This window comes from Amblyomma americanum, chromosome 1 (genome assembly GCF_052857255.1).
Source record: "Amblyomma americanum isolate KBUSLIRL-KWMA chromosome 1, ASM5285725v1, whole genome shotgun sequence".
In the NCBI taxonomy this organism is placed as follows: Eukaryota; Metazoa; Arthropoda; class Arachnida; order Ixodida; family Ixodidae; genus Amblyomma; species Amblyomma americanum.
Genome location: NC_135497.1, coordinates 28,196,418 through 28,215,554, shown reverse-complemented (window position 1 = coordinate 28,215,554; position 19,137 = coordinate 28,196,418). Strand labels below are relative to the sequence as shown.

The 19,137-nt window shown below is 48.4% G+C and overlaps 1 protein-coding gene across 1 annotated transcript in view; it reads right to left on the bottom strand.

Annotated features, from left to right (window-relative positions):
* Positions 1-19,137, bottom strand: part of LOC144123847 (uncharacterized) — a 62,489-nt gene that overhangs the window by 30,870 nt on the left and 12,482 nt on the right. Inside the window, exons 3-6 of the mRNA XM_077656603.1 lie at positions 13,230-13,274; positions 10,697-10,826; positions 2,128-2,221; positions 1,034-1,145 (exon numbers count right to left, since the gene is read on the bottom strand). Coding sequence (XP_077512729.1) covers positions 1,034-1,145; positions 2,128-2,221; positions 10,697-10,826; positions 13,230-13,274 — 381 coding nt within the window. The remainder of the gene's footprint in view (positions 1-1,033; positions 1,146-2,127; positions 2,222-10,696; positions 10,827-13,229; positions 13,275-19,137) is intronic.

The following is a 19,137-nucleotide window of genomic DNA, read 5'->3' as shown; positions in this document are numbered from 1 at the left end:
TGGTGCTAGTAAAAGAGAAGCTTCAAAAGTCCACGTACATTTAGTGAGGTTTTTTTTGCCGAAAGTTTTCTATTCTGGAAGAACACTACCCGTCTTCATTCCCTTCTCTACATAACCTCCATACATATCACAGCTCCCTTGAAGGAGGTGGATCTACTATTGAAAGCACTCGTGAAATTTTTCTTGCATCACGGTGCGGATGACGTATTTTCAAACTACGCAGCTTTTCCAACGCACGCTCACCTTTGTTCTGGACAACAGACAAAAATCGAGGAGAGCTAGGTCCTATGATTCAGTTGAATAATGCAAAAAAAATGAACGCAACTACATTCGAAATAGCCAAATTTTGTCGATCCACAGCGGCAAGGGTAATCGCATTTTCTAAATTATAAAAACTGGCATGGCGGTTACTAACAACCAGATAGATATACAGATCTCTATTTGCAGCCGGGTGCCTAAATCTAATAGTTAGAAAGTTAATTATTAGAAATTAGTTAACCATCTTACTAGTTAAGATTATTCACCGTTTTTCTGGTGTGCGCCAACGTTCGCAATACCATGCCGCGAAAGCCATATTTTTACCTAAAAAATACTACTGTTGAAAATCGCTGAAATTACTTTTGAAAGTCTTCCCTATAACATCCCGCGTAACTTAAGCCGTGGTGCCCATCACACGTTCAAACGCGTCGTCCCCGTCGTTGATCGGCGCCGTTCCGCCAGTGTGACATGGGTGCGTGTTTCTGCCAAGATCACCGAGGAGTCTTCTCCCATTGCCTACGTCCAATGGCACCAGACCAAATGTACTAAAACCAAATATAATTGCTGCAAAATACGACCCCTAATGTCCTTTCACTGTTCACGCGCCATTCCGACCACTTTTCCACCCTTTTTACGTCACGAATGTGGTCTCTCCAAGCACACCGTAACGAAGTCGTACGCGTGACAGACGAGGGTACACCGGTGCACACTACAAACAGAGAGGAGAACCTCGGAAAAACCGACACCAACAACGCCACTCAAAGTGACCACTCACTGATGGGGTAATCGGTCTTGAGGGCCGCGTCCGCACGGCCGAATTGTGGAGAGTCACAGCGCCAAGGAGTCCTTGCCTCGATTTCTTCTATTGGCACAGGTACGAAGCTCGTCTGCTAATGCAAAAAGAGTATACGAACAATCATCTCGCTATACTCTATTAACACTCCTGACAACATGCTGGTGCGTCACAAACGTTGCTGGGTCCGTCCTCACCGTCGCTGCTATCGTTTTCGCCAAGGTATACCTGTGCCGCGGCAGGTTCTGTAGATTATGACCTTTCAGAGGGCTACGAAAATAACAAATACGTGTTGCCGATTTCCAATTTTCAGCAACTTCCTAATTCCATCGCTCGCTCGTTACGATTTTTGCAGTCAAAATTTTCCGTAGCCTTGCCTAAAAGTACTAATGCCTTCTGCTTCGTGTTGAACACGAGTGAGACGAATGGTCCGATTCCAGACCTATCTCCTATCCATTCCTAATAATTGAAAAGACACGAATATTTTATACAAATCGGACACTCGAAATTGCAATGACAAGCATGCATTAATTCTCCCGTCAGAGGCCAAGGCTTGGCGAGGTGCATTAAGATCTGCACAGGAGCGTCAAAAAAGCTGCTAAACGCGACCGCCGTATAAATCGCACTACCACAAACCTCATCGTCACCAAACTTTGAAAACAATCATATAGACTCAAGAAACCACCGTGAGCAACACACAGCATTTGCGTAGGGCACCGGCATATCTCTCGAAAGGCTCCAAGCGGTAGAATTTTGTACCCGCAGTTGCCGCTACGAACTGCTGCCTACAACTGGGCCTGCTGTCACGGCTCGCAATGTAAACGAGTGCAGATTCTAGTTTGTTTTTTTTAGCTATAGCTTTTTGCTGCCATAGCCGAGACAAAGAATTCTGGAAGCACACTGGACACACAATTTCGAATTGGAGAAAGACACCATGTTTCAAATATTGTCACGCAGCGGCGACGCCGGGAAGTTATTGAGAAGGAAGGTTCGCGGCAATATCTCGCGACAAGCAATGAAAACGCAGTGCAGAAGTGAAAAAGCGATCGACGATTTGCACCCGTGCACAGTGTTACCTGTGGACGGGGATGCTCGCTCTCCTCTTCAGCAGTCACTTGCCTCTTGTCCCCTTCAAGACTCTCCCGCATGTTCTCCGTCAGCAAGCGCTCCCTGGAGTAGAGAAAGAGGAACACAGGAGTCGTTACGTTCTTTTAAAGAAAAGCCGGTGTTGCAGGAAAGCCGGGTCTTTGGCCGTGAGCGAATGGCATATTTCGGTGGACACCTGAACCGCGCCGTAGAGAAAGGGCTTTAGGTCTTTTCTTTCCCTTATGGCGGGCGCGGTACGCGTGTCCAATGAGAATTGTGAGAGAGGCGTCATTTCCTTTCCTTAAAACCAATTTTCATTTCAAATTTCCTTCCCTTACGGCTCCATTCAATGTCCACCGAGATGTGTGACAGGCGCCCTTTCCTTTCCTTAAAAAATTTTATTTTCATTTTTCTTTGCCTTACGCCGCGGCTCGGGTGTCCACCAAGGTATGTTTCCTTTCCTTAAACTGTCCGGGCAAGGGGTCGCACCGAAGGACGATGGCATTCCGTGGATTCCTTGGCAATGCTGCAGCACGCTGTCGCGTCCAGCTCTTAAAGGCGATGTTTAAGCGTCCTCCAAAATTTGTAGCGGGAGCTACACTAGGCTACCAGTCGAGAATTACGCGGTACAGGCGAGAGGGAAGTTGTGCGCATGCGCCGTTACCATGGTACATGGGAGACGCCAGTTGTCCGCATGCGCCGTTACGATGGCAACCGGGGACGAGTGCGTGCACCACGCGCTTCGTCACCGCCATCGCCGCTCTTTCTTCTGGAGTCTCTCCTATATCCTCTCCTTTATGGCGCGGTGAAGGTGTCCGCCAATATATGCGACACATACTGCGCCATTTTCTTCCCCCAATAACTAATTTAACCTTACGGCCGCGGTGCGCGGCGTCGGTCTCCACGATAGGCCTCGCTTGGATCACACCTACCGTTCCGCTAAACGTATCAAAGTGCACCGGCGTTATATGAAAATTTGGTTTTGGGGAAAGGAAATGGCGCCGTATCTGTGTGTATCGATGGACCCCTGAACTGCGCCGTAAGGAAAGGGATAAAGGAGGGACTGAGAGAAGAAAGGAGTAAAGAGGTGCTGTAGTGGAAAGCTCCGAATAATGTCGACCACCTGGGGATCTTTAACGTGCACTGACATCACACAGCGCACGGGCGCCTTACTGTTTTTGCCTCCATCGAAACGCAGCATCCGCGGTTGGGTTCGAACCTGGCAACTCCAGATCCTGGACCGGAAGGATTGACCTTGTGTGTCTGAGAGAAAGCAACCAGCTTATATACTGTATAGGCAGCATTGGGACAACTGCGTGTTACTTTACTGATCATCGGGCAGTGTTTATTTCTATCGAAACAATTGAACAAATAAACAATATGTCTCACCGAATACTTCTTCAATGCTTAAATTTTAGTCACAACAACAAACTCGACAACATGCGTAACCAGCGGAAAACTGCAGCTCTCGCTACGTATATCCTGGCATAGCTCAGCTAAGCCACTGCCAATTTTTTTTTAAGCGAAAGCTTTACTTGCCGCGAGATTCCGATTTCGCCGTGGCGGTGCTCCGACGAGGTGCATGACGACACAACGCGCTCTTCGCCGCGGCTATTTCTCTCTCTCTCTCTCTCTCTAGCTCCCTAGTCACTACTGCGCATGCGCCACTAGTAGCACCGAGCCACGGGTGCTCCGCCACTACGCAGCGCTGCACCTTTCCTCAAAATCCGACTTTCAATTTTAATAACAATAATAATATTAATTGGTTATTGGGGAAAAGAAATGGCCGGATATCTGTCTCGTATATCGGTATCTGTCTCGTATATCGTTGGATACCCGAATCGCGCCGTAAGGGAAGGAATAAAGGAGAGAGTGAAAGAAGGTAGAAAGAGGTGCCGTAGTGGAGGGCTCCGGAATAATTTCGGCCACCTGGGGATCTTTAATGGGCACTTACATCGCACAGCACTCGGGCGCCTTACAGTTTTTCCTCCATAACTTTCAATTTTCAGTTTTCTCTTCTTTCCATTCCTTCTTTATCCCTTCCTTTACGGCGCGGCTCTGGTGTCCACTGAGATATGTGAGATGGTTACTGTGCCATTTCCTCTCCTCAAAAACCAAACAAGACAAGTGGGCCGACGGCGTTCATAAAGTTCATTGGCGTTGAGAACTTTGCAAAGGCCGTTTATTTTCACGAAATAAAAGGAGCACAACCGGTTCCGTGGGTCACTGGAGACCTCAACCTCGCTTTCATGTTCGTGGCGTTGGTATCCAACTGCAGAAGCGTACTTTGATTGCACACTGGATAGCGCGCCCTCCCTGCCACCCTGGGAGCTGACATGCAGTTAATGGTTCATCGCGACAGATTGATCACCAAATGAACGCTGCAGCCTAGCTATGCTGCAGTGCCGCATGTCAGCCACAACGCTGTCAGCGCTAATGCATTCAGGCCCCATCTCTCTCACCCCCGCCACATGTATCAAAGCACGAATGAGACAGTTATGCGCCCTTCCTTTCCTCAAATCCATTGACGCTTAGAACATTCTCAACGCCAACGCCAATGAACACACTGAACTCCCACATCTTTCGCTTCGTATATCCTGAATTAGCTGAGATAATTCACATTATTTTTTCTTTTCTCCCCGAAACCACGCTGCAGCTTAATGGCGTCTAGCGCGCGAAAGTGGGAATACTCGCAACACCGAGACGGTATAAGACTGGTTCACATGCAAGCAACTGAGCGAATTGAGCGATTGAGCTGCAGATCGCGGCGAAAATTTTCCAACTTGCTGGAACCTCGCCCCTGTGGCCGCTCGAGCCGCCGTGACGACTCGAAACAGGTTTTTCGCCGCGGCGGCAGGAATCGCGAGTGTTTTCTGTTGCATGTGAAACAGGCTGGAAGCCTGTGAACGTGTGAAGGCATTATGAAACAGGCTTAAACCTTGCCTCACATGCAAGTGGAAACGCTCGCGATTCCTGCCGCAGCAGTGCCAAAACCTGTTCCGAGTAGTGGCTGTGGCTCGAGCGCCTATAGCGGCAAGCTCCCCACTCGGAAAATTTGCGCCGCAATGCCAGCTGAGTCGCTCATTTCGCTTGCATGTGCACCAAACTTACGCCAGTGAGGCAAAGACGGAACAAGGACATTACGAGCCGGCAAACACTTCGGTGTAGGAGCGCAGCTGTAAAGCAAGCAGCGTCCGAGTGCTGAACACTGTACCTCAAAGACGACATGGGCGAGAGGATCGGGCTCCGAACGCTGCCGGCACTCTCCTTCCTTGCTCTCCTGTTTGCTCACCTCCGCTTCTGCTTCTTCATTTCAGACTGCCTCGCACTCGGCAGCATTCAACGAACTGCTGCCCTAAAATTTCTCGGACTTCACTGTCCCACAAGTGCTGCGCGGGGTTTTCCTCGGGATAGCCCAAAATATCGACCAATGTCGAGACAAGGATGAAAGCTTTACGCTACAAATGCTCGAGTATTTTTCTTTATTTCACACACTTGCTATTCAGGCACAATAGGTGAGGTGCGTTTCCGATGTGGACGCAAAGAACTATGGGCAAATCGTCTGCCAGGTACTTCTGGTTCCAAGTTTGTCATACACACTCCCTTTTGCACAGCGGTTGCCGGGCATGCATGCACCGTTTATTCACTCATTTATCTGTGCTGCGATGCTGCTTATTGCACACCATCACCGTACGATCTGCGCGTGAAGGGTGGGAACTCGTCCTGAGCACATAAATTGACAATAACGAAAGGTAGGAGTGCTCTGTCGTGGTTATAATATGCCTGCGTGGGCTGGCTGTTCTCCGTATGCACGGCAGTCGGTTGAACTAGTTTAACGCGTCGGTCATGATACATTTGGTTTTTCGCCGCACTACGAAGGCAACGAAGGGCTGAAAAGTGAGCAGTTTAGCAGGCGATACATGTATTTTCCTCACAAGTGGGTTAGCAAGCAGTCCATACATGCCGCTATGAGAAACGCGCGCCTCAACGCATCGCACTGCATACGCATAGAAAACCTCCAACTATTTACAATATTTTGGTTGCATTTCGTGCAAAAACACACGACGAAGCATAGCAGAGTCTATGTCGCATGGGTCTTGCGAGGATGCAATACAATCAGTGTTGTTCCAGTGCAAATAAATTAGTGTAAGAAGCCATATTAACACAGTCACTGCTGTGAAGGAAGCGAGCACGGGGAGAAATTTCGGACTGAAAGTAGCGATAGCAGACGACTTTCCAATCATCCACTGCGCTGAATCTGAAAACGCACCTCACCCATTTGGGTCCGATGTACACTGAACGAAATCGTGTGAGGTATTTTCGTGCAGGAACTGGAAAGGCTCATGCTCTTGGTGTTTTCGGCCGGCCACGTGGAGAGATCCTCCTCCTCTGTCGCCGTTAATCCCCCTTCCTGTAGAAATAAGCGAGGAACTCGACAGTAATTATGTGCCAATGAATTCGCCATGCGTGCATCGACGTGGCGCTCCATGACTGCCGCTCCGAACCCGATATTCGCCAACGTGATATTTTCTGTTCTGCGCATGCGCCTCAGTCTGAACTGAAATTTCTTGAACGGCGGCGTTCCAGAACTACTCATAACCCAATCTAAAAGGTTAACGCACTTCCCGATGGGGAATGGGAAATGATTTCCGCGCATGTAATTATCAGTTAGAGAGAGAAAAAACAAAGACAGGTGGAAAATTTGAGTGGTTTCATCTTTGAGTGAGTGGTTTCAACGGCAACTTTCGCTAATCCAACACAGAAAGGAACAGACGCCCAGAAGTAAACTAGAGGTAATCTACGTACTGTTAAGGCTTAAAAATACGACAAGCAAAAGTATCAGTATAAGGCGTACTCTAACAGCTGCCCTACTCGTGTAAACACCCAGCGCGAATCCATTGCACAACAGCAGCAACGGAAATGGCAGGTTTTAGTTGTGCACTTACTCGGTCCGCACGAAAGCTGGAAAAATAGGAGCGCAATGGGCTCGCGCAGCTGGTCATTTACAAACAATTGGATCACATGGGTGTGGGAGGCACAGAGAAAAAGCTTGGATAGTAGTTTGAACAGCTCTCGCTGTTAGTAATAGGGCCGTTAGCAATAGCCATATCAGTTTCTGGAATTTAGAAAACCAGATCAGTCTAGGCGCTCACGCTCAACAAATTTTGACCATCACACGTCAAAAAAATGCACTTTCGAAGAGCGCACGTCTTTGGCGAGCGCAAAACTACACTCCCCAAACTACGTCACTTCGTGGCGCACGTGTCGCGTGACCTCTGTCCCTCCCGCGCTACGGTGCATGCCGCTGCACGGTGCTCCAGCCCATCCAAGAGAGAGAAGCACACGCGACACGTTTGCCGCATAGTGAGTGCGCTGCTAATTGTTCCCTTTCTCCGCACTCCATTGTTCCAACAAAGGAAAACGAAAGTTGGATCTGGGGAAAAGGAAATGGCTCAGTATTGGTCTCACATATCGGCGGACAACAGAGCTGTGCCTTAAGGGAAGGGATAAAGGAGGCAGTGCAAGAATAAAAGAAGAAAGAGGTGCCGTAGTGGAAGGCACAGCACAGCACACGGATGCCTTACGTTCCCGCAGAGAGGGCGAATGCCATTTCCGCTTGCAGAGACCCGGTGTTCGAACCTGGAACCACCGCTTATCTGGAGCAGTTGCTCTACCAATTAGGCCAAACGTATGCTAACTTGCAATAAACACTCCCTTATTACAGACATACTCCACCTTGGGAATTTCCCAAACATTCGACCATTTACCTTCGTCATCTTCGTTTTTACACTGATCGCCTCCCAGTGCATCTCTGAAATTGATTTTATCGCCCCTAACTCCGCTGCTACGTGGCCTTGTGCTAGGTGGAGGCCCTCTAGCTTGAAGGTGGAGGTTTGTACGTGAGAGATGCCTTTTAACCACGGCGGGTGCTGCCGGAGAGTACAGGCTTCATTCATATACGCACACACACATACCACGGATGTCGGTGGGGGAGAGGACTGTACTGCTAATGCAGTATACGACATCTTGCCTGATCTGCTTAACGAGCTAAACACAATCACCGGCCGCATCGGTACCAAGGCACGCAACCATTCGTGCGAAGCGGTATGCGTGTTTGGTTTATGGGGTTTAGCGTCCCAAAGCGAATCAGCCTATGAGGGACGCCGTAGTGAAGGGCTCCGGGTAATTACACCACCTGGGGTTCTTTAACGTGTACTGACATCGCAGAGCACACGGGCCTCTAGTATTTCGCCTCGATTGAAATTTGACTGTTGCGGCCGGGATTGAACCCGCGTCTTTCGAATCTGCATCTGAGCATCATAACCACTGAGCCACCGTGGCGGCCTGAAGACTTATGCGTAAGTACAAAAGGGGTCAGTATAGATTCCTGGAGTTCTGTCTTGGTTGTCTTTCGCCATAAGGCTCAACAAAACACTGCCTGTCTCAGCTCATTGCACGACTTGAGTGATTTATATCCGCACGAATATCATCACGAGAAGAAAACTGGGCGGCAGCCGGGCAACTTCCAAAATCTGCTATCCATGACTAAGAGGCAAAAGTTGCGTATAACAGCTTCTATCATTAGGGCGATTGTGCACAACGCCTTTGTGCACAAAGGTCACCGGCATGGAGTCTGCGATCGTGCAAGTGACTTTTGACATTTTTATATCCAAGTGTCTACACCCGTTTTCTGAAAGTCAGTAATACCAGCAACATTTTAAATCCTTGATATAGAGAATGGCAAGCCTTTTCGCGCTTACAATAACAGGTCATTTTTTTAAACAAGAAATAAAGAAGGACTAACGAAGTTGCACGGTGCACCTAGGAAGTGCTGTTCGGTGCTGTAGCTTCGATCATATGATCAAATATTTTACAAAATATTTACAGAATAATTTTTGTTGCGGCAACTGCCTCAGATGATAAAGGAAATAATTATTTGGGCATAAACGTGTTTTTCGGAGAATAGGGTTGAAATTCACTGATCGTGAAAGTGTGCGCCATGTGTGAGTTCCTAGCTTTTGGGTCATTCATGTTCTTTTCGTGAAGTAGGCTCTTGGAAAATATACATACACAATTTTTCAGATTTTCCTCTATTGTAGAACATAATGCATGTCTAAAAGGATTAACAGTGTAAAATTTTCTTTCTTTTACGTCTACGAACACAACTACATCTGTATCATTATTATGCAAGGATGAACTTAACACCTGAGGCAATGCTATTACTTTTGTAGCTGTATACCTGTTGTTGCTAAGGCCATATTGACATTGAGATATGATATTAGTTCTCTCCGAGTAGCCTCTTGGTTGTTTCGCAACAAGTTTTCTGAACAGAATATTAATGATACTGAGAACCGAAAATGGTCGATAACTGCATGACTTCGGTCCCGGCCGCGGTGGTCACATTTGGATGGTGGCTGTATGTTAGAGGCTCGTCTACTGTGCGATGCTATTGCACGTCACAGAACCCCCCGTGGCCGAAATTATCCGGAGCCCTTCATTACGGCATCCCTCATAGCCTGTGTCGCTTTGAGACGTTAAACCCAGGATGCCTACTAAGCAAAGCCAACAGACGGACCATATTACTATCAACCTGTTAGTGAACTGGGATAACTTGGAATCTTACATGACGGAAGCCAACAGTCGCCTAAACCGCGAAGCATAGGGGCTGTGTCGTTTTAGAAATAATTTGTGGCGTTCATAAGTGCGAGATCAATAGGGTAATTATTTGAACATTACTGATCAGAAAGGAGAAGAAAAAACAACCACCGCCTCCGGTGGGATGTGAACCCGCGACCTCGAATCCCACCGGCGGCGTGTGGTTGCTGCTTCTTCTGCTTTCGAATCAATTATTAAAAAAGTATTTATTTTATTAAGCCCCCATTCATGAACACCAGAAATTATTTTTAAAACAACACATCCCTTATGCGTCATGGTGTCGGCGACTACAGGCTTCCCTCATGTATACGTCTTAACGAACTTCTATTTTTCCTTCCCCTTGTATGCTCTCTAGCAATGTTTGAAATATCCGTATATATACATTCGTAAAGAGCTTGATTCCTTAATGTTCCGAGAAAAGGTGCAAGATAATAAATGTCCTGTTTCAATGTTCTCACAGTTATCCCATCATGCACTTTTACCAGGACTCTGACGAGATTTACGACTGCTAAGACCTGACAATCGCCCATGGCCTTCAGTAAAAGTCTCACGAACTAGTGGCTCCTCCATGCCCGGGAACACTAAACTGTTCACCTCTCAGATAAATACTGACATCGCTAAATAGCTGTATTTGGACATGCATCACAAAAACAGAGCGCATGACGACGAAGCACAGCGGAGGAGCACAGGCATTTGTTTCTTCAACGTATTTCCTTCTCTAATACAGCAATGAAATGGCAGCGCTCTACCAGTAAATTATATGTGCGTGCAATTTAAGCAGAAGTGCGAATCTACCGAAGCCGATCCCAAAAAGCACCTGCCCTCAAAGCCACCATCGTGGTTCGACTGAGGCGCCCCCTCTAAATATAGCCAGCTGGTGAGCGTTCCAATCCATGTACTTACGCTTCGCGGCGCTTGTAATCTTCCGCCTGCTCCATGTGCATCCGCCTCCTAGTCCGACGGGACTGATGCTGGACCCGTTGTAAGTATAGATGCCCGCTTGGGATGTAGCCAGAGTTCCCGGGAGCAATATCTGCACATGCGCCACTCGCGTCGGTCACGCTGCGGGCACTGAGCAAGGACCGTGACCCCCTCTCAGAGGAACGCCGAGGACAATATACATAGAACTTCTTCTAAGCAAAAAAGAAATTTCCACCCCACTCCCTCCCACAAAAAAAAATTGGGCAGAGACACTCAAGAGTGCCTGCGTGTGAGAATGCGAAAGCATTACTGTCCCTGGGAGCACTGTTCACGTGCGTAATGTTCGTACATGCATTAAAGCTCTTTTGTGCTTCTTCGGCGTTTGCGTGTTTGCGTGGGCGACCACGGTTCACTTCGGGTGGTTCCAATGTCGGAACTTTAGACGTTAATGGTTCGCTGTTCATTACACAAGCACACACACAACCGGCCGCAATGAATTCCAGCAACGATGTATGACACCACCCATCCACACACGCGCACATATGACACTAGCCGGAACGCTGTACGATGAACGAATTGCATCACAGTTTTGGTACAAAAGACTGGGAATTGAGGGTGCATATGATATCGGTTACAACCCCTGTCGCAGGCTCGCCTCCAACTTGACTACCACGTATGTAACCTGTAGGGGTCGACGAGTCGGCTTCAAAATCTGTCGCAGTAATGGCCTGGATCGGGAGAGTGGCTGGTGATAGGCAGCTAGCTACACGGGCGCCGTATTGTCGAACACCGGCAGCCGTTGGGAAGACAGGCACAACCATGTGGCCGGCTGTCAACCGTTCGTCAGATGGCAAGGGCCAATGCCTTTGTGCATGCAAACCGAAGAGCTTCCCTCGACCCGACACCGTCCCTTTAGGAAGCCGCCGGTGAAAGCAGAGGTCGCTACGGGGCGCAACAAAGATTGCCTCCCAAAGGGAGACTTATTGCGCGACAGTGACCTCTCCGGCTTACCGCAACGTCCTAAGCGTGGACACTGCACGGGGTGTCATAACTCAAGGTCATCTACGAAGCCGCCGGATTTACCCCAAGCAGAAAGGGACTCCGGGATCCGTTGCTTTTTTGTTACCTTGAGAGAGGGTTTCGTGTGCACTATCAAAGTTGTAGGGCGGGACCCACTTTTGCGCAGATCGCTCTGTGCATCGCATTTTGTTGATAATTTGATTATCTTTTTGGACTTTGTCTTTTGGGGAGGAGTTATGAATACTGCCAAAGTTGAAGGGAGTAGCACGCAGCAATGCAGCAATCGTGTCGAGCCTTGCCTGCTTCCTATATGTGCCCGAGGGTTTAAAACCGAGACCGCGGGACCCCAATCCGACGTTCTGGGCTGGGTTTAGATGCTCTGCATCTTTGGTTATGCCGAGGAGGGAAGATTTTGCTGTTAGCCATTTCGGTCTCTTTTGCCACCGTCTTTAATATGCTGTACATTGTGTAAATCTCCTGTATATAAACTTCTGTCCATTTCCTCGTCAATTCCCTCCGTTGCTAGTCGTGATTACACCGTACGGGGCAGCTCAGGTGCAAGGAGCCTTCAAGTCAACAAACCGTCTCTGACGGCGCACCCCTGGTGCAAGGAAGAGAACCATCGCAACTTTACTGACGGTATATACCTTAAGTAAAGTTATGATGGTGCTCCTCCTTGCACCATTGGTGCGCCGTCAGAGCCGGTTTGTATATGCAACGAGAAATCATATGACACCACCAGGGACGGCGTACGACAAACGGTTGCGTCAAAATTTCGGCACTATAATGTAGTCGGCAGAACTTGCGCCACATTGAGGCCAGCTAGTGGGGAGTGTGTATAGAAAAACATGTACGTGAATATCTGAAATGGTGGTGCTCAGCTTGTGTGCGAGTCATAAGGCCGCTTGATGACGTCACCCTAATTTTGTTGCCATCGCTAGGATTTTGTGTGCCATCTGAGGGTACACACATACACACGCCGCCGGCTTTTCTCGTAATTGAACTAGTAATGCTTTCGCATTTAAATAAAAAGCAGTCTTGAGTTCACCGCTTTTTTCTTTGCGGAGATGATCGCTTGCGGCAACACCCGTAATTGGCTGTTGGTATTCTCTAGCATATAAAACCTCTATCTTCAGCGAGAATGGCTTCAGTAGTTTACAGATTAAAGTTAAGTTTGTGCTCAAGTGCCCATTACATGTCAGTGATTTTACAAACACATCAGTCCATGCATCGCGTCCACATTTCTTCACAAGTGAGTCGACGTTTACTCTGCGAATGTCGTTACGAAGCGTAGTTTATCTTTCTAAGTTGGCTTCCTGCGCACGCGATTTGCTACAAATTCTTTCTCATGTTCGACACAAGTGTAAATGAAAATACTGTTGTTGGGTGCGCACGCCGCTTTTCCTTCATTAGCGGCAGCACCTGCGCGTAACCCTATCGCCTACTGCATAGGTGCAAGATAAAGGCGGCTATAGAAATAGTTGAGGGGACTTACCCAGCTCCCAGTTCTCCTCCTCGGCGCTTTCCTCTGGATCCGTTCCTGCAAAGAAACGTCACTGTCACACATTCAGGGGCTTCGACGTGCTGCCACGCAACCAAAATTGCATGCTCTGCAGATTGCGCGAAATCTGTCCACGGGAAAACTGAAGAAATAAGCGGCGCCGTGACTCATGCAATCGCACTGGTATCAGTTAAGTGCTAAATGGGCAACAAGTTTACCGAGCAGGAATGTGGTTTGGTTTTCTTTGGTTTACGTGGGTTCAATTTCCTAAAGCGACTCAGGCTATGAGAAACGGCGTATCCGGAAATTTCGACCACCTGGTGTTCTTTAACGTACACTGAGAGCACACAGTACACGGTCCTGCAGCATCGATCGAAATTCTACCGCCGCTGCTGGGATCGCATCCGCGTCTTTCCGGTCTGCAGCCGAGCGCCGTAAACACTGAGCCACCTCGAAGGCAGGCGACAAATCACCGTGAAGCACAGGGTACCGGAATCGTGCATAAGGTAGACAGCTATGCTTGACTGAGAAAAGGATAGGATTATTAATAAAAGAATTCTGAGATAAGCACGAACAACGGAACGGGCTACAGGAAAAACATTGGTGCTAGTAAAAGAGAAGCTTCAAAAGTCCACGTACATTTAGTGAGGTTTTTTTTGCCGAAAGTTTTCTATTCTGGAAGAACACTACCCGTCTTCATTCCCTTCTCTACATAACCTCCATACATATCACAGCTCCCTTGAAGGAGGCGGATCTACTATTGAAAGCACTCGTGAAATTTTTCTTGCATCACGGTGCGGATGACGTATTTTCAAACTACGCAGCTTTTCCAACGCACGCTCACCTTTGTTCTGGACAACAGACAAAAATCGAGAAGTCCTAGGTCCGGTGATTCAGTTGGATGATGAAAAAAAAATAATGCTCAAGAGGTGAATGATGAAGGCGATGGTCATGTAGCAATGGGCTGCACGTTGCCGCCGTGAAGGAACTAGTTGCAGAAATGTTTGACCGGGGATGGCACGCTTTGTGTCGCTCGAAAAACTTCCCCGAGTTGTTTCACAGACCACACATCGCCTGTAACGGTCTGCTTCTCCCCAAATTCCGTCCTGAGTGGAAAGCAAAAATGGCGAACATCCATCAGACGGATTGCATTAAACTGAGCAGTTGCGCTAGTTGGCACGTGTTCATGGTTAATGAACGACGACGCTGCGTTGACCACGACGTCTTTTTGGGCTCGTTAACCGTGATCACTCAGATGAACTTCATTTATCTGGCTTTGCCTGTTCCGGGGCTGATTTTCACTGCGGGAACCCTTTTACGGAGCCCACAGTGGGCCTGCGCGTGGATGAAGTCTGTACAATTTGGCAGCAGCCCCAAGGTGCGCCCCTGTAGCGACGTCGATGACGAAGAGGTTGAAGCCTGAAGCGTGAGCTCGAGCGCTCGCGGGTCTCAGAACATTATCTGCAACTGGCCCAGTCAGCAGCGTCTACGGACCGCTCCGCTGTCTCACCAGCCGTAGCACCTGGCATCCCTCAATAAATGTGGACGACGTTCAACACATCCCCCCTCCAAGGCCCGGAGGATATCCCGGAAGTTCTTCCGATCCGTTGCGATTCACTGCGATCGTTCTATGATAACTCAAGAGGCAGTGAAGCGCTTTAAAGCTACATCAGGGGGCCTTATATCGCGCAGCTACAAAAGGAAACATAATCAAGATGACACATGTGCACTGTGCGGTAAATTTGTGGAAACAAACACCTTGTACTCGAATATTCAGGCACATTCACTCTCCCTGAGGCACTAGAGTTTAGAGATAACATTCGTCACGTAAGTAAATCAGCGCGATAGAAGTTAGCAAAAACGCGATTGGAAGATTGGTGGCTCAAAAGCGGAGAGGTGACATAAGGTTAGTAGTGTAGGACTGAAAACATACTTAAATGGCGAACTTTAACACCCAGTTGTGACACAGTTAAATAAAAATAAAGCCGGGCATAGTGGCAACTGCCCCCACACGGTTTCAAAGGGGACGCTACTTCCGTTTTTCATCCCTCCCACCCTCCCTTCCTTCCTTCCCTCCCTCCCTCCCTCCCTTCCTTCCTTCCTTCCCTTCCTTCCTTCCGTCCTTCCTTTCCTCCCTCCCTTCCTGCCTTCCTTCCTTCCTTCCTTCCCTCCCTTCCTTCCTTCCTTCCTTCCCTCCCTCCCTTCCTTGAATAATTGTGCGGCGCGTCGCAGCGGAAATTTCCAACTTGTTGGAACCTCGCCGCTCATCGCCACGACGACTCAAAACAGGTTTTTCCGCCGCGGTGGCAGGATTCACTAGCGTTTTCGCTTGCATGTGATACAGACTTTCCCCAGCGCAGAGTAGCACATAACCGCTGCTTCAACGGCGGAAAATTTTTATGCCCTTCACTAACGAGTTTTCTCTTTAATGCCCGTTGGCAGTGAAATCTTGACTTTGTTCCCTCTTTATGTAATGCCCTTGGGCCTTCAAGGGGACATGCACTTAAAAAAACGATTTTTTTTTCTCAAAGAACCCTTTTTGGTATTTTCTTGCATTATTATGTGTAAGCCTTCCTCTTCCATGTCCAAACATACCAGCATCAAATATAGACGCGGAATAACCAGAACCTGCGATATAAGCACGCCAAGTGGCCAAAAAATGAGCAGAATTGAACTACTTTCAAGACGGTAACAAATCTTAATACCGGCGTTTCTCACCATTGCCGCGCTGCAAGTCGGCAGAGAAAGCCTTCTTCTTTCAGACGCGTCCTCCAGTAGTTTCACAGCTCTAAAAAATAGAATGTTGAAGCTACCGATCTCGGCTACTGGTCCGGAGTTCCCGGGTTCGAACCCTACCGTGGCGGCTACGTTTTTATGGAGGCAAAACGCTAAGGCGCCCGTGTGTTGTGCGATGTCAGTGCACGTTAAAGTTCCCCAGGTGCTCGAAATTATTCCGGAGCCCTCCACTCCGGCACCTCTTTCTTCCTTTCCTCTTTCACTGCCTCCTTTATCCCTTCCCTTACGGCGCGGTTCAGGTGTCCAACGATATTTGAGACAGATACTGCGCCATTTCCTTTCCCCAAAAACCAAATATTATTATTATTAAGGTACTGATCTCGCGTCCCCAGATGTTGCACTGTCTCCTTGAATAAATTGAAACGCATTTTCCTGCTTTTATCATTTTCATGCAACCTCAGTGCTTGTGCACGACATTCTTGCACTTATACTTGTTACATCCCATAGAAATTTGGTGTGGATATGCTTCACTGCAAGCGGAATGCAGTTGTGCTATTTTTATTACAATTCTTAGTTGCGGATAGGATTCAACTTTTTTACAATTATTGTAAAATGATTATTTTTTTACAGATATGTAAAATTACTGTAAAATGATTTTAAACAGACATTCTGAACAGTATGATTTTATTAATTCGGAAATTTCATGCAAGCCAGTCTTTTTTCTCACAGCATAAAATGAATCAGTAGGAATAATGGGATATTTTTCAATGCCGTTGTATATTTATACCGGTGACGAATAGATGCACAAAAGCTTCGGTACATTTCATCTGCATGACCTGCAAAAATTAAACCAAGCAAGATAGGCGCGAAGGAACACCGCATATAGAAACAACTGACAAAGGTCTCTCTTCTGCGAAATTTTCAGCCACTTGGAACAAATATTTACAAAAATGTTTTTTTTCCTGGAGCGTGTACCCTTAAGGGAACAATAAATTATATATGGTTTATGGGGATTTAACGTCCCAAAGAGACGCCGTAGTGGAGGGCTCCAGAAATTTCGACCACCTGGGGTTCTTTAACGTGCACTCACATCGCAATAAATGAAATATATGCCAACGTTGCCTCTTCTACGAATTCGTAGCATGCTGCGTAAGAGCTCATACATGCGACAGTTGGTCTGGTATGAACTAGAATATGAAAAACATCAACTGATATGAGACACCCGCAAGCACGCATCAGCTCTTATGTGTTTGGTATGAAACACATATCGGCTCAAGAGTGGCTCGTGTATAAACTCGTGCGTGTTTCGTTCGGGCTAGAGTATGCTTCATTCAGGCTTGCACAGTCCTGACTTTCTCTAAAAAAATAAAGAAAGGCTTCGAAGCTTCAGTATGACTTCTAAAACACACATCGTTCTTGAGACCACGTGGCCATCCACTTGAAGGCTACAGTGCGGCAAAGTATCGCAGGGACCGTTGCGCTGTGATCACTGCATAGGCACAGCAAAAACTGCCTACATAAAGTTGGAGCTTATTTTCATTACAAATTAGAGTTCCGCTTCAGTACAAAGCGGTAGTGCAGCTTGGTTTGGTTTATCGGGTTTTAACGGCCCAAAGCGGCTCAGGCTATGAGAGACGCCGTAGTGGAGGGCTCCAGAAATTTCGACCTCCTGAGATTCTTTAACGGGAGCTGCATCGCCGCGACCGGTATCGGATGATACCACGCTTCATAGCACGGACTAGGAAAGATCTTAAATCGCCCTGGGAGCAAGACACACGCCTCATTTTCGTGTTTCGGCAACGTTCCCGTTCGATGGCCTGATCTAATGGAGCGCGCTGTCGCGGGAAGGGAAGCGCTCCACAAAACTTGCGCCTTCACATTCCCGCTGGCCCTCAAACGCGGTTGCCTGACAATAGGGTGACGTCCACTTTAGCTCAAAATTCCTGTCACCGGTGTGCAAAGTGAAGCTGTACAGACCGCGACTCTCCTGAAAGCCTCCTACCGTCTCACTCCGTTCTTTCTCTCGGAAATAAAGTGGAGCCAGAAGTTAGGTGAAATCTGTTTTTCCTCACAGAGGACCGATGCGCGATCTTGTGGCAAAATGCGTCCCGCACCTACGGATGAGCATCCCGCCGCATCAGAAGGCAACCGGCACTACAAGATATACTGTCGCGTGCTGGTGACAGCACCGCCGACAGCAGGCTGACCTGACACTGAAACGAATTCCTCATCCGGCTGACTTGGGCCTAATAAGCGGACCATTTCCCACAGCAACAGGCGTGCTAGGCTATCGTCCAAGGACGGAATCACCGTTGCTCTCGGCTGCTACGCTCACTTCCGAGCTTAGGAAGAACTTAAGTGAAAAGGCACGTTAAGCACCTACGACAGTCTGGAGCAACTTAGAACCAGCTGCGGGTGGCTGCGAGCATTTGAGATAAACCCGGTCGAATCATCGGTCACAAAGATAAAGCCGCGTCCCTTCGGCTTTTAGCATAAACACACACTAGAAACCTTCGCGACAACTTTCCACCCGAATCTTTAGAATATCGGGCGGGAACCCCGTGACAACACGGAACTGTGCTGCGCTTACCGTCGTCACGACTCATGCGTACGTGCAGGGCTTCGCCACTCCGCGTGAGTAAATTCGTGCAGCTTGATGGAAGCTAGGAGACGCACCAGCCCAGTTACGTGAGGAGCGTCGACGTGGGGGCGCGTATGTGTGGGCTATGCCTTGTTCACCTATTCAGAAGCAGGCGACCCGTGGCCGGAGCTTCCTTCGCGAGGAAATGGAAGCACCACAAGTTCTGCTGGCAGACAGACGCGCAAGTTCTAGCCACTGCACCAGCGGTACTTGTAAATATAATGCATCTCTAGCTGCCAGCTTAGCTAGCGGGGTTTTCGGGGCTGTCCGTCTCGCGCATTCAACAGCTCTGAAGAGCAAACCCCACCGCAGTCGCCACCAGCGAGCTGGAAGCTATTTACCGATCGCGAAAGTACAGCTAGGCGAAACTTAGACAGCTGTAGCATAGCGCGACCTGCCTCCGCGCGCCACCAGTGCGCTCGACTGATTGGTCCCAATGCGGCAGGAGTGCGTGCAGCTGGCCGGCGCCTGGCGCCATCTGTCGACCACAGGGTAATATGCGCAAGCGCAGCGGCTCCACGCGAA